The sequence below is a fragment of the Lepidothrix coronata genome, unplaced genomic scaffold, assembly GCF_001604755.1.
Source record: "Lepidothrix coronata isolate B3197 unplaced genomic scaffold, Lepidothrix_coronata-1.0 Scaffold202, whole genome shotgun sequence".
NCBI lineage: Eukaryota > Metazoa > Chordata > Aves > Passeriformes > Pipridae > Lepidothrix > Lepidothrix coronata.
In genome coordinates, this window is record NW_016690382.1 from 864,983 (window position 1) to 886,245 (window position 21,263).

General features: G+C 37.0%; 1 protein-coding gene across 1 annotated transcript in view; it reads left to right on the top strand.

The window, feature by feature from the left end:
* ERC2 (ELKS/RAB6-interacting/CAST family member 2) overlaps positions 1–21,263 on the top strand; it is a 436,730-nt gene that overhangs the window by 44,567 nt on the left and 370,900 nt on the right. The window contains 1 exon segment of the mRNA XM_017832458.1: positions 14,982–15,398. Coding sequence (XP_017687947.1) covers positions 14,982–15,398 — 417 coding nt within the window.

The following is a 21,263-nucleotide window of genomic DNA, read 5'->3' on the forward strand; positions in this document are numbered from 1 at the left end:
ATAAATATGCATTATGATGAACAGAGGAAAATGGAATGGTTATTCACAACATCATACCCAGATACTTGATTCTTATTGAATATGGATAACACTCGGGATTTCTACAAGCTCTGTTTATCAAAGGAAAAAAAAATACTCTAATCCTCTCTAAAAAGTATATTATGTTTTACTAAGGTTTTTGGCAGTAGAAATGGCAGAGTGCTATTTTAAGGTACACTTTTCTGTAAAGGGTTTTTTGCTCAAAGTTTGAGTACCAGTGGCCTAGACTTTTTTTTCTCTTAATAGATAAAATTCAATATCTAGGACTGAACTTGTTTCCAATACAACTGGGAATGTAAAAGGGAGGGTCAGTGCAGCAGGTGAATCATGGAGCTGATCAAGGTTATTTCAGTAAGGAGAGAGTTTGGAGAGGTAAAACCCCCCCAGTGAGTACCTTTGACATGGCTTGAATAGATTCAATGTGTTGGGTTTTTTGTTAGAAGTGATACTAAGTGGTTCATTATTCAACTGAATTTTGAATTATGGGTAAACCTGTATTAAAAAAAAATGTGAAATAGGCCTTTGAGCTAAGGCTCTTTGGTTCACTGCTGCAGACATCAATGAGGCCAGGATGTCAAGTTTATGAGTACAATTGCTGTTTTAAAACTGTAGTCTTTCTTCTCATCTTGGGTTGTTTTTTTTTAATGGAATAAGGTAAATTAATGATAAAGCAGAGGAATTGAAGCAGGAAGAGAAGGGAAAAAGTTGTAGAATTTATATCCTGTTTTGTCTGAGATAATGGCTTAAGACTTGACAAAAGTAGAGTGTTCATTGACCACCTCTGTTCGTTTCTCTTGTTATTGAACATCTCTGTATCAGATACAGAATTGATCAGAGGAAAAAAATAAAGCCTGCAATGCACTTTTTACTGCCAGCCTTCTGGTGGATGTTCCTATTAGGGATAAAAGGTGGTGTAATGCCTTTGAAGCTCCATTTTAGTCTCACTTCCAGGATTTCTAATCTTTTTCCTGAACTCCATGATCACACTTTTTGATGCCTAGTCCTCTTCTCCTCTGTGTCTTTGAACACACTGTCTGGCTATTATGTTTTTTGGACCTCTGCCTCATTGGCTGACAGTTCCATACCACTAATTGTGGCATCATTCCTTGAAGAAAAGACCTTAATTTTTTCTTGTGTAGAAATAACTTCTAATAAATGTGCATGGGATGGCTTCCTGTTGTTGGTATCAACTTCATTTTCTCCCTGCAGAGTAAATTGGAAATCAGTAAATTAGCCTGTGAAGATGTTAGACCATACTTACAGAATTCAACCTGCTTGTTTTCCTGTTTTTCAGTTGAAGAAACCAATGCCAGTCTTCTTCAGAAATATTAATTGTATTACATTAAATGGCTTAAGATGCAGACTGTTAAATTTATTTGTGGTAACCGATGTAAGTTCTTCCTTATGGTAGACTGTGCCCTCTAGAACTTGCTTTGGACGGGGCTTTCTGGTCTGCTGAGTAGCATAAAGGTTTAGTCCAGAGAGTTCTGGTGCAGATTTTACACCTCAAGGAGCATCTACATTACTGTACATATCCTCAAAGGTGATGTAAGTGCATTTGCTTCCTTATAGGTTGAGTGAGAAGGCTCACTGGAAATTGCAGGAGCTGTAGCATGTGAAACAGTGGAGAGCAATTCCCCTGTGATTAATCCTTTGCTGCTACAAGTCATCTCATCTGTACAACATCAGAATGTTTCAGGGCATGACCTCTTCCAATTCTTAGTGTATTTAGATGCCCTGAAATTAGGGAACAATAATTCAACATTTTGTTACTTCTGGCAGTAGTGCAGTTATTTGAAATATCATCAGCATTAATTTTTCTGTGCAATTAGTGTATTAATGAATTCTGTGCTTAAAAAACGGTTCCAGAATTGTGGAATATACTATTTCTGTTACTAGGAATGTGTTGTGAAAATATCACCTTACAGAGTGATTATTTTCTTGTTTATTAGAGAGAATTTCAAATGGAAGGCTTGGAATCCACTCTGTTGGATTTGACGTGAGAATAGTAAGGACTGCTGATAACAAGAGCTGGGTTAAGAAAGGACATTATGAAGAGTAATTTGGAATATGAAAAAAAGACTGCTGCTTGTGACACTTCCTTCAGTGGTAGTGCCTGTTTTTATTGCCATACAGGGTCTGGGGTGGGGAGGGGAGCACTTATGATTTCAGCTGATTTCCATCTCCTTTTTACTTAAAGATCAACAAATATTGACCAGAGCAGGAATGGAATGAAGCTTTATCTCCCTTAGCATTTATATATAATGGGATACAAATGTATATCCCATTACCTTTGATTATTTATATCTTTAATATTGCCTTCAGTTTATCAGATTATATGTTTTTCCCTAGAATTCTCCTAAAATTCTACTATTGAGTCTGAATGATGTGTAACATTAGAATAATTTATCTTACAATAATTAGGTCATATGAGAACATGAAGTTCAGTACTGAACCCAGGTAGTCTGGCTTCTGAGGGATTAACTGCAGCAGTGTGTGAGTTATGAGATTGCTAGTTAATTGTCAGTATTTTGTGAAAGTCAGGGTAGAAGTTCTCATCAGTGTTGTGAAACAGAACTCCAAAACCACTGTAATCCTTCAGAAGAAGAAAAATATTTCTTTTCCTTGAGAAACATCTTCTCTGGGAACACCTGTCTCCCTAAATAATGATTGCCAGTGCAGTTTTTGAACACATGTATAGCAGAAACATCAAAACTGGTAAATCCTTGCAACACCACGAAGTAAGCATAATAAAGGATCAGGAAGGTTTCTGTTTAAATCAAGCGTTCTAAGGGAAATTGGTAATTAGATGCATTCAGTCATAAAGTTGAGTTCACTTTTATATAGGTATTTTTATGTTAAAACTGAGTAGCAGAGCAAAGGAGCCTGTGTTTCTCAGATGTTTATAATTGTTACCTGATGTTTTGTGTTCAGCTGCTGATCCCAGTGGAGCTCCTCTCTCTAAAGGTTATACTCCGAAACAGGCATGGTTTGAATTCCCCAAACAGGGATATTGTTGCATGTGCACAGTGGCTCCCTGCAAAGAAATGGCAATGCATCCCATCACTTTGGGCTTTTGTGACGTGAATTTAGTGACTTTTTTTAAGTACTGAATCCTAAGTTGCTTTGTCCATCAGACTGTGGAAGACCTTCCAGGCACACGAGTGCATTATGCAGTATGTTTTGCCTATTGTAGCTGACACTTACTTTACATTTAAATCGTTTCTGATATGGCTATAAGGGGTTTGTAAATCATTCCATCATGTTGGAAAATAGTTTCTTTTGTTAATTTTTGTTTTATTTTCACTAGTCATCACGTCTGTGCACATGCTCGGGTTAGTGACAGCCCCCGACCCACAAAACACTGATGTTTTAGTTCAAGATTTTGCTGCTATGTGAGTTCTACTGATACTACAGTGTTATCTGAGAAACAGTAGGGTTAAAGGAAAGCTGCAATTGAAAAATATGTGTTAAGCAAAGCAAACAAGATATAAAAGTGAGAACTTGTTGCAAATGCAGAGGAAAATCTGGAGAAAATGGGAATTATGGAAAAGAAGAGAGAAATCAGAGGTAGATTAAAGAAAAACAGTGTTGTGGAGTCAGTTCATATGGTTCATGTGCTCCATCTCCTGTGTGCTGTTCAAGAGTAAGGTAAAATCATCGTGTTTTAAGATGCATCTGAGCACGAATTGGAAAGTAGAAGGATTCAAGATGATATAATTGCTTAAAAAGGTAAAAGAGCCCATATGTTTTATTAAATTACTGACAGAAGCTGACGTTAGCTGAGCAGGATGCTCGGAGTGTTCTGGATGACAACAGAGTATTGATTCTGTACTTTCACTTTCTTTTATACAGAATAGAACAAATCCTCTCTGGTCATACAGTGCAAAACCTGGGGATTAAGGGAGGATATGTTAAAGGGGATATTCATTCTGATCACAAATCTGTACTTAAACTGCGATGAGTTTACATTGTATAGCCAACAGATGTGTAAGCATGTGATGTGGGGAAAAATGAACCCCAGCAGTTACAACTAAATAAGCATTTTGTACTTCAAGGTGGCTCTAAAATCCCTTCCCCACCCCTATATCTTGTGGTGTCTTATGCTCAGTGCGGGGTGATTGAAAGGAAATCAATAGTAGAGGTGTGCTTGTGGAGCTTTGCATTGCTTTTTTGTGAATATAAGGCTTGGAGTACAGAGCAGATCCTCAAATTGCTTTCCTTTTTCCTACCTTAATCATTGTTTTCTTTTGTGTCTGGTTGAAAAGTTGGTTGCAGAGCTTTAATAATTCCTTTTTTCCCCAATATCTGTATATATGGAATATTCTTACAGCATGCTTACTTAAAGCAGTGTAAAAAATAAGGAAAAAAACCAGTAAACTGTTGGAGGAGAAGTAGATAGTGCTAACAGTTTCAGATTCAGCAGTGTGGAATGCATTTGGCCTGAAATGACCCTAGTACCTGTTTATTTAATTGGAGTTGGCAACAACGGGCTCCTTGGAGGCTTCTGGGCACTTCTTGAGTTTGAACACCACTAAATAGCAGACCAGCATATGGGTACACAACTATTTCAGTAATTAAGGTTATGCAATGTACTTGGGGGAAAAAGAATCCACCAGCATGCAAGGAAAGAAAAGGGTGGGGTATAAAAAAAATCAAGTAGTTTAGAAAGGAAAAAGGAGTTTACTGCATATGGTTGCTCCCTGTAGTGGCTTAACAGTGGATCTGTAGTCTTAGCTGAGAAATTTCTTTCCACTTTTGGATTAGTACCAAAATTTTACTATTCATTTCTTATATGTTTTTCTGTAGAAAAACTGGTTTTATAATTGTGGTTAATGAATGTAAGTTAGTAGCTCTTAAAACTTGAAATCTAAAATACTTAACTGCTTATTAAAAGTTAAGTATTTTGTACAGTATGGAGTGTTGAATGGTGATGAGGAAGACATAAAGATTTAACTCTACTTTGATGTTTGTAGCTGCACTGTAATTGTAATTGCTCCTTAGGAATGCAGGCTGGCCCATATTTAAACAGGCAAGTGGCAAAGGTTGTATCTGACTGTTGGTGTTTGCAGTGGGATTGGATTCAGCACCGACTGAGCCGTGGTGGTGTAACCAGAGCAATGAAAACATTTCTCGCTTAGAAATACTGTGGTTCTGTGTCAGAACTTGGAACAAAGAGCCAAGGTCAACTTGATTTGTTGGTAAGTGCTAACTGTGAGTCAGGGATTAGAAAGTTTTTGAAAAACTTCTGTGGGGATCAAAAAAACCCAACACACTTCCTTCTTCCCCCCCCCCACCAAACAATATATGTAGGCTTGGAAACAACAGCAACTGTTTTTGTTTAGTGAGGATAATTCAGCCTGTAAGTTAAGCTTTTAAACCTAAGAATTAAACAGAGTTCCAGGCTAGTAATGCTTTGATTTAAATTTGAACAGTACTGTAGTTTAGGGATCCCCTGGCCTTCATTTAAGTGATTCTGGAGAGGATACTGGAGTTTGCACTTGGGGTGCTCCAAATTAGAGGGATTTTAGATTCAGTTGTGTCTTGTGTTTGCTTTTTAATGATTATCGTTTGGAAGACAATCCAGTTTCAGACTTAGGGTTGGATTTTTCAGCTTGTACAGATACTATTTTGTATTAAATATTGAGGAACAAATGTTTAGATTTTTATTTACCTTAATATATATATATATACAGAAACATTTTTAAGTATGTATAAGTATAAATTGAATGTGTATATATGTGGTGTTGTCTGTGTGTCCTCCCACTGCAGTTTAATTATGAGGGGGAAATTGTGATCTCTTGTAAGAAAATATCTGATTTAGGCCGTTAATTTTATTTTTCCCGACTTACAACTTCTAAGTCTTAGATAGTCTATTTATTTTATATATGTGGCTATAGTTTTTCCTTTGCATTTTTGTGCTTTTTAATATTTTTTTGCAGGATGAGGGTTTAGTGCCATCTTGTGGGAAAACTTAATAGCTGCAGATTTTTTGTGTCCTGGATTCATTTAGGCTATGAATGAGAAGATACTCCTATGAAATCTGACAAGTATAAATCTAGTTTTAACAAAGTTCATTGTGAAACCAAAGTCTTCCAACTTGTGAAAGCGTATATTTTTGGACCTTTCTGAACCCTTAGTGATTTCTCTTTCCTTCATATTTGCATTTCTTCAGTAACTCAGGAAGAAATGTCTTTCCAGATGGTCATCTCGCTTTGTGATGCATCATTTTATTCTGTTGGATCTAACTGAACATTATTTTGATTGGAGCCCCTGAAATCTCTGTATTGATTTTTTCTCTTCCCCTTAGCTGTAGCAGAACACTTAGTTGTGAAGCTCCTTTTCAAATTGTTTCAATGGGAAATGATTATGTATTATGGTTAATCAACTCACAGTACAGTAGTGAAAAAGAATTGGAAGCTGAAGAGTGCTCTTTTATGTATTTTGCTGATTAAAATAGAGCAGGGAGAGGTTGAAATTGGAACTTGATTTATCACTGTATTTCTGGCTTACTAAAAGCTGTGCTTGAGATTGTCCCGTGAATAACTTCTATTCGTATCCTTTGTCTAGTGGCTGCATTAAAAAAAATATAGTTAGAAAATTACAAAATGAAAAGGTGGCAAGGATAAGAAGGTTATATCAGATGTTAAGATGTCCCACTCCCACAGCTTTCAGTGATGCTCTGCATTTGTCTCTTACATCAGTGAAGATTTCCTGCGTAGAAACTTCAAGCACCTGGTTCACACATGAATTAAATAGGAGTATTTGCAATACAGTGCTGAGGTTTTGACTGGTCTTCTAACTTGCCTGTTCTTTGTCTTTCAGTGTAGTGTAAAATAATCACTGGAATCTCTTGTGGAGAAGCTGATGAGCTCTATGAAGCTGTGAGACTTCCCTGCATTACTTCTTAGATAGAATATGCAAAATGTTAACTTTTAGATTATGTGTATGAAGGTCCTCTGAAAAACACCTACTGTATACTATGGGAATAATTGTGTTCATATTTCTAATGTAGTTCACATCATTGTGTTTTGTGTGTTGCTGCTTTCTGACACCATCTCTGTTCTAGTCTGTTATGACATTAATATTGGAAACACTATAGCCCAGTTTGCACTTTTTTTTTTTTTTAATCTAGGAAAAGGATTCTTTCTATTTTCATTTGTGTTCAAGGTAATAGAGGGCTCTCTGCCAGAAGCAGAAACTCTATAGCAAAAGTGTCAAGCACATAAAGGGAGGGTCTGAAGATCAAATACCACAAGTTTTTCAGTGCTTGAAGTGTGACTTTGTTTACTCTCAGTGCTCTCCTTTTGTAAGTAATTTCTTGACTCAGTGCCTGAAAAAGAATTCCTTTAATGTTGCTAGACCTCAGTTTCTGAGAAATAAGAAAGTAATAGACCTGTTTAGCGTCCAAGATTTTTTCTGTGCTATTACTTTGACTGAATCAGCAAGCTGGACAATAAGTTCTACTGTACAAAAAGAGAGAGGAAGGTTCTTGCCAAATATTTTTTGGCTTATCAGGTTTTTTTAAAGCTGATGATCAGAAACAACAAATTCTTAACTTTCTGTTTTCCATTAACTGAAGTTTGCATGGTGGTTTATACTGAACTGCTCTTACAGAATATAATCTCGTGGATATAAAAGTAAGAAGCGAAATAGTCACAGATTTTCGAACAGGTGCCTTTCAGTCGTACATTGACCACAGGAGCAGGAAGAGAACTCAGGTCCCCAGGACAAATGCAAATCTTAATTCACATACAATCTTGCCTCTAAATAAGTATTCCCACTATATACTTTTTGTTGTAATTTCTTGGCCCGCTGTGATCATTGCTAAACCTAATTTCTCCTCGGGCCCCAAAACCGCACTGAGGATTGCTGATCCTGTGGCATTCTACTACTGCTCAAAAAACCCCCAAATAATTGTGGAGTCCCTAGAGCTTTCCTGAGAAAGAAAACTGCACTCCAGTGGCTCAGAAATCTGTGCTGGAATCTGATGGAGTGGTGGTCCACTGGGGACATGATATGTGATTTCACTGTGAGGGGAGCTCTGTGTTGTTTTTTTCTTCAGAAAACCTCAAAACATTCCCACAAAACCAAAGCAAGCCCTTCCCCTCTAATTGATTAATCAATTTGACTAATCCATTTCCATATTGATAACAAATGTGTAACTGACTTCATGGAATGAAAAGGAATTAAAAACCTGTAGTTGTGATGAGACTGAGACAAATAATGTTTTGGTTTTTTTCAGGCACTTTAATTGTTTGGCACGTTTGAAGACTGGGGAATGGTCAATCCCCTTCTTACTGAAATTTTAATTTGTACCTCTGCTTCTTTGCCCATTGGTTTGAGAAGACTGACATCAGGGAAAAAATTTCTTCATCTCCCCTTACACAGTATTATTTCTGGTGCCTGGAGAAGCCCCTCTCTTCACTGCTATTCTTGTCTGAGTAATGAGTAGTAAACTGATAAAGTGCAGTTAATAGCATTTCATGGAAGCTATCCTATATTGGTACTTTGAATTACTGTAATTTCAGTATGTAAAGTGTTTAGTAGAGGCAGTGCTCATGGAAACTCTGAAGTATTGAGTTTTAGGTCTTTTCTTAAGTGTTAGTCAGTCAGAAAAGTGTTGTTTTTGCAGTGACACTGTCATCTATAGGTGAAGGCTGGTGATTTTCCTGCCCTTTATTGGAGGGTAGAGGTGCTTGTAGAAAAAAAACAGGTTTCTTTTGACTCCTAAACAAGGATGTAAAGTAGAGGTGCTGACCACTTAAAATCATTAATGAACTCATATGCCCTCTTAATACTAAGAGTTGTGTTAAAATTTGATGTGTTGGCTAAAGTCCATATGATTTGCTGACTTACTCTGGGTATGGCACTTCTGCTGTACTGAGCTTTGAATACATAATTCCCCACTAATTATAACCATAACAGAGGAAGATAATGCTATTTGATAAAAAGCTTGACATTGGACATCACTATGCTGGGAAAAAAAACCCCAATCTGGGGGGTTTTTCTTCCAGGTTTTTCTTCCAGGGAAGAAATTATTTTTTTTCCTGAATTTTCTCCGTTTTGTTTTTGATAAAACAGAAAGAAAATCTCAATCAGTTCTAAATACACAGTGCAGTATTTTGTTAGTGAACAACACTCAGCTTACTGAGTTTTAAGAACTTTTTTTCCACAAAGTTTTAAGAGCTTTGTGTATGTCTGCAAGGATCTTCTCTAAATAGAATATATTGAAACCACTTGATAATATACCTTCTGAAAGCAAGTGGTTATTACTTTGGAGGTATATTTATTGTGTGGAGTGAAATCTTTTTTTTGATAGAAAAGTTTTAACAGCAGAGAAGGCAATCTCATAAACAAGGGCTCCCAGAAAGTACCAGACAATACCTCAGCAGAACTGAAGACTTACTGTTCCCACTAGATAAAAGGCTGAGCAGATAACTGGAAATCTGCTATTTCATGAGCAAAAGAGAGCTGGGAATGATGTGCTGTTGTGCTTTTTGTTTTTCTTTTCATCTTGTATCTCTTGGTTAACAGAGGGGTCTGGAGGTGGGATCCTTGGGGGAATGTCTGATAGTTCAGATTAGATGTGATGTCTTTAAGAAATGGAGATTTAGATGTATATGACAAGATTTCTTGTTTAACTTGCAAAGCATGGTGTGAGGGGCAAGCTTAGGTAGGGGAGTGACAGAGCGGCTTGGGGGGCACTTGATTAATAAGAAAGGAGGAAGAAGTAAGAAAGGATCAAGAAACTGAAGAAGGGGCATAATTTATTATGATGCTTGTTTTCTAGAGCAACTGTACTGAGGCCCTGCTTCCCAGGAAGTGGCTGGGGATGACCTGCTCATGGGACAGAGAGAGTAAATCCTCTGTTTTACTTTGCTTCTGTTCGTGGCCTTTGCTTTTGTTTTATTAAACTGCCTTTACGTTGACCCATGAGGTTTATTTCATTCTATTCCCTGGTCCTGCTGAGGAGGGGAGTGATAGAGCAGCTTGGTGGGCTCCTGGCTTCCAGCCCAGGCCAGCCCACCACGTGTCTGTACTGAGAAATGCAGATTTAAGTGTACGTGACAGGATTCCTTCTTTAACTTGCAAAGCACGGTAGTAAAGCCAAGCTTTATAGAGTTTGACAAGGCACCAAATTTAAAAGCATAAAAAAAAAGAAAGTAAGGCAAGTCAGTAGTCAAGAATTCTCCCTTTTCAACTACAGGGTTGTATCAGCACATGATGCTGTGCAGTTCTCTCACATCTGTTCCACGCTCAGAATTTTTAATGCTGAAAATGCATCGTGTGGTCAGAATCTCTTGTGATTCCTCACAAATTACATCTGTCTTCTCCTTTCACCTTTTTCTATCATTCCTGTCTTATTCAAGCAAAATCCTTGTCCACTGATCCCTAGTGGTGTAGTTTGGATGCCAGAATTTCAAATTACATTAGACAGATGAGAAAATGCATAAGAGAATCCATTTCTTAATTTATGTTGATGAAGAAAATACCTCCAATCCCCTTTTTGGCTTCCCCTCCCCCCTGTGCAGAAGAAAATAAAGATTTGCATGTTTTTTAGTTATAAGTCTAATACTTGTTGCAGTAGCACAACTGAAGTTAATGTACAAATTGACTTAGATGCAGCTCATAAGAAAGCTTTAAGTGGTCTGTTTCCTTTCAGTGATAAAACTTCAGATGGTGAAGAATTAAAATGGAACAGTGACAGATTACAGAAAAAATAATGAAGCTTGATTTTTGAAAATGCATGGTCCATAGTAAAATTTACTGTGATACTTCTCCAGATGTATTATTCAGTTATAGTTGTAGCCTTCTACAATATACACAGTAGAATTTTTTTTCTACAGTCTTCTGAATTGTATATTTGCCACTGTCAAGAGACTAGTAGGCTGTATCAGCTGATTCAGCCCTGTAAATTCTGTATTTTTTGGAGTGGGAAGGAAACAGGAGAATCGGGAGCTAAACTCCAGTAGACTGGATTCTTCAAAATGTTCATTGCTTTTGGTGGCGGTGTGATGGTGGGAAGTATGAGAAGCTGTGCACTTCTGTAGGTGGAGTAACAGTTTTAAATCTGTGAGTCTCTTTGGGATTTCGTTTTCCTCCACTGTTCATCATATGTAAGGCTTTAGGATGCTTATGTGCTCTGGCTGAAAGCACGCTGTGACAGGATAGTTCTCAGCAGGCAATTCTTTTGGGACCAGTTAGTTGGCATAGATTAGAGGAAATTCCTCATGTAGAACATGAGTCAAAATCCGGGAAGGGCCATTAATTATCTTCTTCTCCTAGTTTTGTTTCAGTTTATGGGGCAATCCACAGTTCCATGGATTACATGGACTTGGACTATAGAGAAGGACTGAAAAAGTTCTGAGAGAACTATTTATATATTGCCAAGAAATTGGCATGGAAATATTTGTGGTCAACTGGTCTGTTTTTAATAGAAATTATAAAAAATATGAGAGATCTTTAATGTTTTTTTTCTTCTAAATCGTGTAAAGTTTTATGTCTGCGTAGTGACAGCAGTGACAGATATTCACAGCACTCCTACATTCCTCCCCCTTGCAGTTCATTATACAATTTCTCTCCACCCTCACAACATTTGTTCTTTGCTTTACTTAGCTAGCTGCAGATAGAAAAGTCTGTGCCAGCACGAGTCTAAATCTGGTCTGCCATGTTCTAACTCTTGAAGGTGTGCAAAACCAGACTCTTTTATATCACAGTAGCAGTAGTCTGCCACAGTTGAGGCTGTTAGTTTTACATCATGACTGAGAAGCAGCCACAACTATTGTTGTGCTTAGTGGTTCTGGGGAGAGCCCAAGAACACCCTGTGTAGGCTGCTGTGGGGCAGAAGAGGAAGTTCTCTCACTTATCTTAACCAGAATTGCTGTTTGAGTTCTGATTTCCTATTGTTTTTATGTTGATCCAGCAGTTTTGATTTTTAGAGCTTGCATTTAGGATTGTGTGTTAGCAACGTCTGTATCAAGTTTGCTTTTATTTGTGTGTTACAGCATTGTAAATATTTCAGAATTAGTTTCCCTTTGCTTAGCTAGATTTTTATAGACATTTGATGTACAGAGACCAAGTGACTTTGGGAAAACATTTACTTATAAATAGTTTTTAGCATCAAGTAATAAGTATTGTCTAATTTAGCATTAGAAGGATGTATCTCAAATCATTGTTCAGATCAGAGAAAACAATTATTTTGACTATTTCTAGACTACTTGATGAATGTTGCTGTTGCTTAGCAGTTGTAGCATACTAGCAGAGAGAAGGTTCTTGGCCAGGTGAAAGAACAGAGTGATTTTGTGGATGATTATGGTTAGATTTATTGCTAATATGTTACCTAAATATTACCAATGCAGTATCTAAATTACAACTCTATTATAATGGATTACAGTGTAATCTGAACATGGTCCCTCCTGTTGAATCACAAGCTTCATTGAGACCTGCTTGCTTTCTGAATTTCTCAGAAAAGTCTTGGTGCATCTCGGTCCACATAACCTTTTAGGTTTTGGTCAATAGTCTGTGTCCAAAGAGAGTATCAAATAAGCAGGTTCAGCCAGAAAAATTCAGGTTTACAGACTTTGGACTTGCAGAATTCACAATTATAAAGCAGCAAAGCACTTGTGTAGCTACTTTAGGATTTTACCTCTGTTTTGGTCTGGATCTTAGTGCTGTTACTCACCCATTCCCTTGGGCTACTCTGCAGGCATTCTTGCCAGGGAGGGGATCCACCTGCAAGCTGCCTGTGACCTTGGGACACAGTTTGCCCAGTTTGCCCAGTCTTCAGCAGCATTTTACGCTGTTTTGCAGGCTGATGTGCACCAAAGTCAGCTGCAAACATCTCAGCTCCCCTGTCTTTGGAATGTATTAACGATGTGAGCATCCAGACAGTTCCTCCTGCAATATTCACCTGGTGTGCTTTCTCTCAGGACAAACCACATTGCACGAGAGATGGCAGAAAGGGAGAGGGCCTGTGTATGTGTGTGTGGGTGCAGGATACAAGCAAAGACCCGTCTATCTTTTGTCACTGTCACAGTAGTGAAATAATTTTGGAATGCAGAAGATGTCAGCCAGTCTTGGGGTCATAAACACTTGGTATATTAGTAGATTCCAAGTGGGAAAGCTGCTACATCTAGAGGAGTTGTAAATTTATTGGCAGCTTTTAAGTTTATATGGATAATAAAAAAGATGATGAGGTTAAGAAAAGGTAAGAATTGCCATTAAATAAAAGCAGGGCCATAAATGAGTGGCCTACATTGGTATGCTCTTAACTGAGAGTGCCTAATAAGATGCAAATACTAAGAATTAAGATCTGGACATTTATTAAAACAGTGCTTATTTAATGACAGAATTGATTCAGAGTGTCTGACTGTATGGAATTCTAGCAGTTGGCAATGCTTTTTTCCATTTGAAATAACTGACAAACATGATTTCAAAAGGTTGTTTTCTTAAGGTTTTACATTTTTTGTTTAGTTTAAATGGTTGTTACAAACTGACAAATTTACCTGCAATTGTGTAAAACATGACGGTAATATCAAATGAAATGTTTTGTTGTTTGTTTGTCTGTTTTTTGTTGTTGTTTTTGTTGTCTTTGTTTTTCGAATGTAGAGTTGCAGAATATTGATTAAAGCAAATATGTCTCATGACATACATTTATGTCCCCTAATTCCTGCAATTAAATGTTTTCTGGTACAGACTGTGTGATTTTTCAGGAATTCATATTTCTAAAAACTCAGTGTGCTGTGTAGGCAGTGAATAGAGGGGAAAAAATGAGAAAGAAAACAAGTTGTCACATAAAGATATAATCTGAAATGAACATCATAAACCATAGTAATTGAGGATAATTATCGATGTTCCAACCTTAACGTGGGCAAAATCAATTTTTATTTTGATCCGTGTTGAATAGAGAATGCAAGACTTACAGAGAAAGTACAGAGAAAGACCCCTGTGCTCAGATGTAGAACAGACATTTTAGGACAAGTTACTGTGTTTTGAAAAAACCTAGAGGTGAAAAAGAACAGTAATGTCAAATAGGAATGTTACTATCCACCGTGGGGCAAATTATTTTTAATGTATTTTTCTTTGTCACATCTATTGAGTAAAGTCTGTCTATAAGTTTATATATTTGAGTACTGTGAAGTTGCTGTTGCCTTTCTGTATAACTCAATAAAAGTCTTTTTTTTTCTGTTGAAGATACTTTTTGTTGAATTCAGTTCTTTCTGTTGAATCTCCTTTGCTTGCACCTGACCTTTATTTATGTTGATTTTGCTTCATTTTTTCATTTACCATGCTGTTCAGTTTTTGGATGCCAGAAGAACCAAGGTTTGTCCACTCTTTGCAGTCAATTTGTTTTTCAAAATTCAGTATTGTTTAGTGTGGGGTTTTTTTGTTTGCTTGTTGAGATACAGTAATCCTGTTTACTAAACATGTTCATAGCTTAAGCTGCCAAAAAGAAAAAAAATGAAACCAATCAGCCCCTTCCTAAAGCCCCTTTAATTATAGTGAGTGCTTTGATTGACTTCCTAAACAGCAGTACTGTTGAGTACCACGAAGAGCAGAATTATCTTTAGTCTATGAAGTAATTTAGAAAACATGGAATACTGAGTCTTTCAGCTTTGTAGGTACATATTGACTGTACTAATGGATGTGTCACTGCCTAGTGTTTGGGTTTGTTGGTTTGCCTTTCGTTGCTATTATTTTTCTCTGTAGCTGACATTATTTGTGTCTGTGTATGTTGTCTTCTTTTTTTCCTAGAAGCACTTGAAAGATATCATTAGGGATATTGTCACCTGCATCTGATATTTTATGAGGTCATTTGATATACTTTCATCACTAATTCTAATGACTTTTTGTAAGAGCATACAACAAAAGTTTAATCCAGGACTAATTCTACCTTCAGATCCTATATTGATTCTTTTTCTTTGTTTTCTTTATTGCAGCATCTGCAGTTGACAATCCAGGCACTTCAAGATGAGCTTAGAACCCAGAGAGACCTTAACCATCTTCTGCAGCAAGAGAGTGGAAACAGAGGGGCTGAGCATTTTACCATTGAGCTCACAGAGGAGAATTTTCGAAGGCTTCAAGCAGAACATGATAGACAAGCTAAAGAGCTCTTCCTGTTGAGGAAAACTCTAGAAGAAATGGAGCTTAGGATTGAAACACAAAAGCAAACGCTAAATGCCAGAGATGAATCAATAAAAAAGCTTCTGGAAATGTTGCAAAGTAAAGGTTTGCCGTCTAAAGGAATGGAAGAAGACAATGAGAGAACTCGAAGGATGGCAGAGGCTGAATCTCAGGTTAATCATTTAGAAGTGATTTTAGATCAGAAGGAGAAGGAAAACATGCATCTTAGAGAGGTAATGAAAAACTATTTTTTTAAATATTTATTTGTTAAAAATGGTTGAAGTACTTGTTGCAGTTTTAGATATATAGAGTATTGAAGTGTTTTCTTTTTGTGCTCTAATTTTCTTGTGGAAAAGATAGTATGCATTTCTTTTACATTTCTAATAAATACACAGCAGGACTGTATGACATTGGAAAGCAAGTATAGGAAATTATGGAAAAGAAATTTGTGTATTTGGGGTTTATTGTCTCTCTGTTGCTGTGCAAAGTTTTTGTATCCTTTTATTTTCACAAACTGGTGTTTGGCCAATGAAGACTAGACCTGTTGAAGAGGGAAGTGACGCTGCTGCTGTAAACTGAAGAGTCATGAGTGCACACTACCTTTGTGTTTGATTTTTATACCTCTGTTGTTTGAAATGAGTGTTTTAAATGCTTTGCCTTCCATATAAACAAAGGCTTCTGCTTATGTTTGTTTCTAAAGTATTTTTGTGTGGTGATACTCAAACTTTTTAAGTAAATATATGGTAATGTTGCCACATTAAAACTATGGGCTGATGGCTGTGCTTTGAGAGTACCTACCTGCCCCAGCTGCCCACATCACTTGTAGATGCATTTTTGGGACTGGATTTGGGATGATTGGATTAGTACAATTGAAAGAAAATCTGGCTTGGTGTCAAGCCCATCTGCCCTTTGGCATCCCAGCAGCATTACCATGTGAGCAGTGTCAGGCAACAAGACAGGGTGAGTCTCCCTCACAAACACCCTGTTGTTTTCTGCTAAGAAGGGTGAAAATTGCAGGGAGGTGGTGTACAGGCTGCCCACAGCAGGGGAAATCAGGATAAACAGGTGTGTTTCCTTAGAAACTCAGCAACAGTGTAGTCCCATTGAACTTACAGTCTAGTAAAAACACCAATTTGCCCGACAGATCAAAGTGTGAATGAAATTAGTGCAAAAGCAGAGGAAACTATTGTTGGCCCTTGTGTATGACTAAACCTATAAATGTTAGAGATTAAGAACAGCTATTTACAGAATGCTGTCAAAATACTTTGTTTGCTGTGGGCAAATTGTTTTATATTTAGCTTATGGTCTTCCCTAACCTAGAATGTGTGTTGAGGACTCAGTAGTATCTGCTGCACATCTCAAGATGAAAAATTAGAAAATTTTGCAAGTCACAATGATGCATTTCAGTCAAGTTTTCTCGTGAAGAAACAAATCCTTGGATCCTGAATCTTTTCACAGGCAAAATTTTAATTAAAAACTGATGCTACCCATTCATGGATTCTGGAAGGAGTTGCATAAGGAGTTAATGTTGCTGAGTTTGTGATGAGAGAGAATTGTTGAACAAGTTCTATAAACTAGCAGACAAGTTTCTGGATTTAGATCTGCTATTCTCAGAGTATTACATACAGTCTGTTTCAAAGGTGGATGATTATGTGATTGTATTTCATCTGTTGCAGCAGTATCACTGAAGTTTTTGAATCCTTGGCTAGTCCAAGGAATGCTGAAGGGAGATCTTATTGCTTCTTGTAGACTGTGCGTGTTTCTCCTGTATTTATACTGAATTAACTTGATGTTTCACAGTTCCCTCTGGGTTGTCCTCATGGGCTGAGGAAAAAGTTGTGTCTCCCTCAGTTTTCATGAGGATATAGAGGTTGTCTTTTGTCTGGAGCCCTGGATGGGGTTTACTGGAGTTTCTGCTGGTGACATGCTGATATGCCTTAGTAACTGGTCAAGGTTTAAAAATTTACTAGATCGGTTGTCTGGAATGTGTCCCAACCACTTTGGCAGGAACTATCTAGTGTTTTGGAGCTTTTGGCTCACAATTTCCTTGTTATTCTAAGAATTCAAGGCTTTGGGTGAAGTCTGTCTCTCCAACTCTCTTCCTGTTGTGCATGGCATTTACAGGTTTTTATTTTTATATTTTTTTAAATTTCTGCATATGAGAAGTTCGTTGTAGGGAGCTTGGATGTATGATGTGTAGGCTATATGAACTCTTTAGAAACAAAATGTTTGGTAGGTGCCTATTTGTTTATCTGGGACTCTGGATCTGATTGATCAAGTGGGCTCTTGGAAAATGTTCTGAGGTTCAAATTTTGTCTTTTGCTTCCTCGTTATGGAAAGTTGTCTGCATGCTTTGAAGCAATATCAGACATTATGTATGGTTAAAAATATTACATATTTGTTAAAGGTCCAAGTAGATCAACTTTTGATCTTTATGTGTAGCTTGGCAAGTCTTTGTTGTTCTGCAGTGCTCATTTGAGTTGCTGTCACTGCTTGTAGTCTTCATCCTGCACAATACAGTTGTTCAGCATGAGAAACCAGGAGTTATTGTGTTGAATCTTCTGCAGTAGTCTCCCCAGTGGACTGATATTTTTATTTTCTTAACTGGTGTTTGTAAGTTTTCACCCTAACTGTGTAAATGACTCTGCAGAGTTAATGGATTTTTTTTTTTTGTTCTCCTAAGAATGCTTTGAAAGTAAATCCAAATTTAGATACATTTTTACTGAAATTAATTCATCAATTGTTTAGTGGTCACTCAAATTGTGTTAATCTTTCTATATCTCTAACAAAATATTTGTCATTTTAGAACGTCATCTAAAATATTCTGCTTTTCTTATTTTTACAGGTTGGATTATAGAGCTCAAGTGTTGATTATATTTCTGGGAAACTAGTATATTGTCACATGTTTAATTCAAAAACAGAAACAAGCGTTCAGGATTTGATCAGTTTTGCTCTTTTGTTTTCTGACACTGCACTTGAAACTGTCTGCACCAGAGGAGGTTCAGGCTGGACATTGGGAGTAATGGAAGGGGTGGTTAAACATGACCTTTCTTCTTATCCTTAAGTGTCTATCACTTTGTCAGTCATTAAACATTTCTCATATTAGTTTTCTGCCCATTTCACACAAGCATGCATGTTACCAGAAAGCAATATCTGTTCTGTTTCAAAATGATTGGCTGAATATCCAAGAATCATGCAGAAATTTCTCTTTTTTAAGCCGCTGATTGTTTCTTTTTTCATCCCTGTTTCTGGCCATAGCAGAATTTCGTAATATAGCTGCCTTCAAAGATCTGGAATTTCTCCAGGCCTTAGATTATATTTCTTAGAGCAAGTACAGGCAAGAGTCATGGTATTGGCTAGTGTACCAGAGGCAGAGAAATAACTCCAGAAAATAAAACAACCCATTTTTTAAAATTTTGTTTTTATATTTTTAGCAGATACGTACTGACTTTGGTGTGTTAACTTCCTGGCCTTCAAAGATTGTACTGTATCTTCTGCATCTGTAAACTTTGTTTCACAGAGGCAGACTTTTGGTGACAGGTTTACTCAAGTTGTGTGTTTGAAAGTCTTAGGAATGGCAAATGTGAGGCTTATTATCCAGGAGGAGGAGACTAAAGCTGAAGTTGGAATCCTGCTCTTTTACAGGAAGAGCAAAGAGTGTCAGTAAGGTTCATTAAAATATTGGGAAATAAGCTATGCAAAAAATGGGGTTAGATTTCTTTCCACGTATCAAGGAATTTAAAACCTGGGCAATAAGCTTCCACAAGGAGAGCTGAACTTAGTTCCCGATTCACAAAGCAAGAGAGAACAAATAGAACTCTACACAGCAAAAAGTGTGAGTGTGTGTTTCTGCTCCAGTTTTGGAGATGCAGCCTCTTGGGGAGAGAATGTTGAGCTCTTTTTCATTGTTTCTGGGAACTTCTGCCCAGTTTGCTCTCAGTTTTCCATCACTGAGTTAGACTGAATCCTATGTCTGTGACTAACCAACCTTGCTCAAATATTTATCAAACCCCAAAATGATTAGCATTTGCCTTGATAAGGAAATAATGTGTCCTGTAAGGAATGAAGTGGTCTTTGCAAATAGACTTAAGAAAAAGGACATTCTTGGTCTGGTAGTCTCCCAGTAAGTATGTTGGTGGTTGAAAATCTGCCTTGAAGCCATAATGACATACCACGGCATTCTTCATGTTCAGAATTAAATAATCACGGAGATCACTGAATATACATTCCTGTCAGAAAACACAAGATGGCTGCCTTAAAGTTCTTAAATTGGTTATCACATGTCTCTTCTAGAATTTTAAATAAACATTTGTTTCTCTATAACTTTGGGAGAACTGTAGGTAATATGGGGATTTTATCATGTGGAAATCTAGCACAGATGTTTGGTATTACTTTTTTTTAAACATAGTGACCACACATTATTTACCCTAAGTACCATTAAGTATTTTTTTATTATTGCTATTAAAAACTTGCCTTAGGCGAAGTCCCACTAAATCTCTAGTGAAGTCAAATGTTAAAATTCCAACAAGTATTTTATTATATATACATACACGTATATTACACATGCCCTCTCTGTACAACATGCAATTTCACTAAAACAAATTCTGAGATCATATAGGCTTTAATATACACATTTTAACTCTTATCTTGCATGTATTCTTAAAATAATGTTGTTGCCCATGGTTTAAAGCTACAGCTTTTTTATATTTAGTAGAAAGAAGAACAACACAGCTTCTTTATTATAATTTAAAATGTGCTTCTAAACTTTCAAGGGTTTTTTAAAACTTTGCTCTATCTTTGAACTCAGCTTGGTCAAATAATGAAGGCTGCTGATAGGATTTGAACTGCCATCATGAATTAGTTATTGCATGTTTTTAAAGTTATTAATGGAGCAAAGTTCCTTCTTCCACTGTGAATAGAACAGATGCCTTGCAGACTTTTGGTGTTTACTGTAAATGTCTTACACTGGAGCCAGTAGTAATTTACTAAGGAAATGCTTTATCGACACCAAACGTTTCTTCCCTGAAGTTGGTTATACAGATTAACAACCATTCTGGACTGAGCCTTTTTATTAGGTTCATTAGTGCCTCTTTCCTTTTATTTCTCCTGGCTCAACTCAAAATATTAATCTTATCAGTTGCTATAAAGACAGTTGCTTTCTAGCAAAATATCAATAGTATTATGTGTTTTTAAGGTGACCCCTTAAGTATACAGAAGGACTTTGCAGTGTTGGCAGTCACTGCAGACATGAGAAAGTAGACAATCTGATTATGCTCTAGGGAACAGTTGTTACTTCTAACACAGCCCACTCAGATTTTGCTATGCCCCATGATACTCTTGCCAGGACACTTGATTGCAATAGATTTTGTAAGTCTGTGAAGGATTAGAAAACTTTGTTCATTTAGAAATCAGTTTCTTTACAAACAGGATTGACCTCCATGACAATATCACCCATAGTTTGGAGTCTAGAGTATGACAAAGCTGTCAGTTTGAAACAGACACCTCTCCTAGTAGCAACTAAAGGAATTATTTTAGGAAGAGGGAGAAAAATCCGTTTCAGGAGTAAGCTGGATTTTCTGTACCTTTCCATGTGTGCAGGTGATAAATGTTGATCCCGCCAGCATTCCTGGAAAGTGCATCCTTCAGAAGGCACTCCGGGGAATGTCTTGAATCGCTGTAAACGAATATTGTCCCCAGATGTGAGAATACTGTCTTTGCAGGGCTCCTTGCTCAGTTCACACATTTATTACTTTTTGGCCGCATGTAAAGATTTTACAGACAAGCCAATAATGAAACAGAGAAAAATGATCAGTTATCTATGGTAGGTTTTATTTTCTTTCCTCTGCTCTGTTCTGTAAACATGCTGCTACTCATCTCTGTGCCAATAACTTCATTATTCTATAATGGAATTAATTTTTTCTAGCTCCATCTTGTCCTTTGTCATATGAATGACAATAGCGTACGTATGTGACTCTCATAGCTCTGACATGTTGGTGTATTTTCACAGAAAGGGTCAGAGCTGAATTTCCAGGGAAGGGGAGAGGTGGTTACCCTTGAATTCCAATGTATACTTCTCTGATTTAGACTCTCTCCCAAGT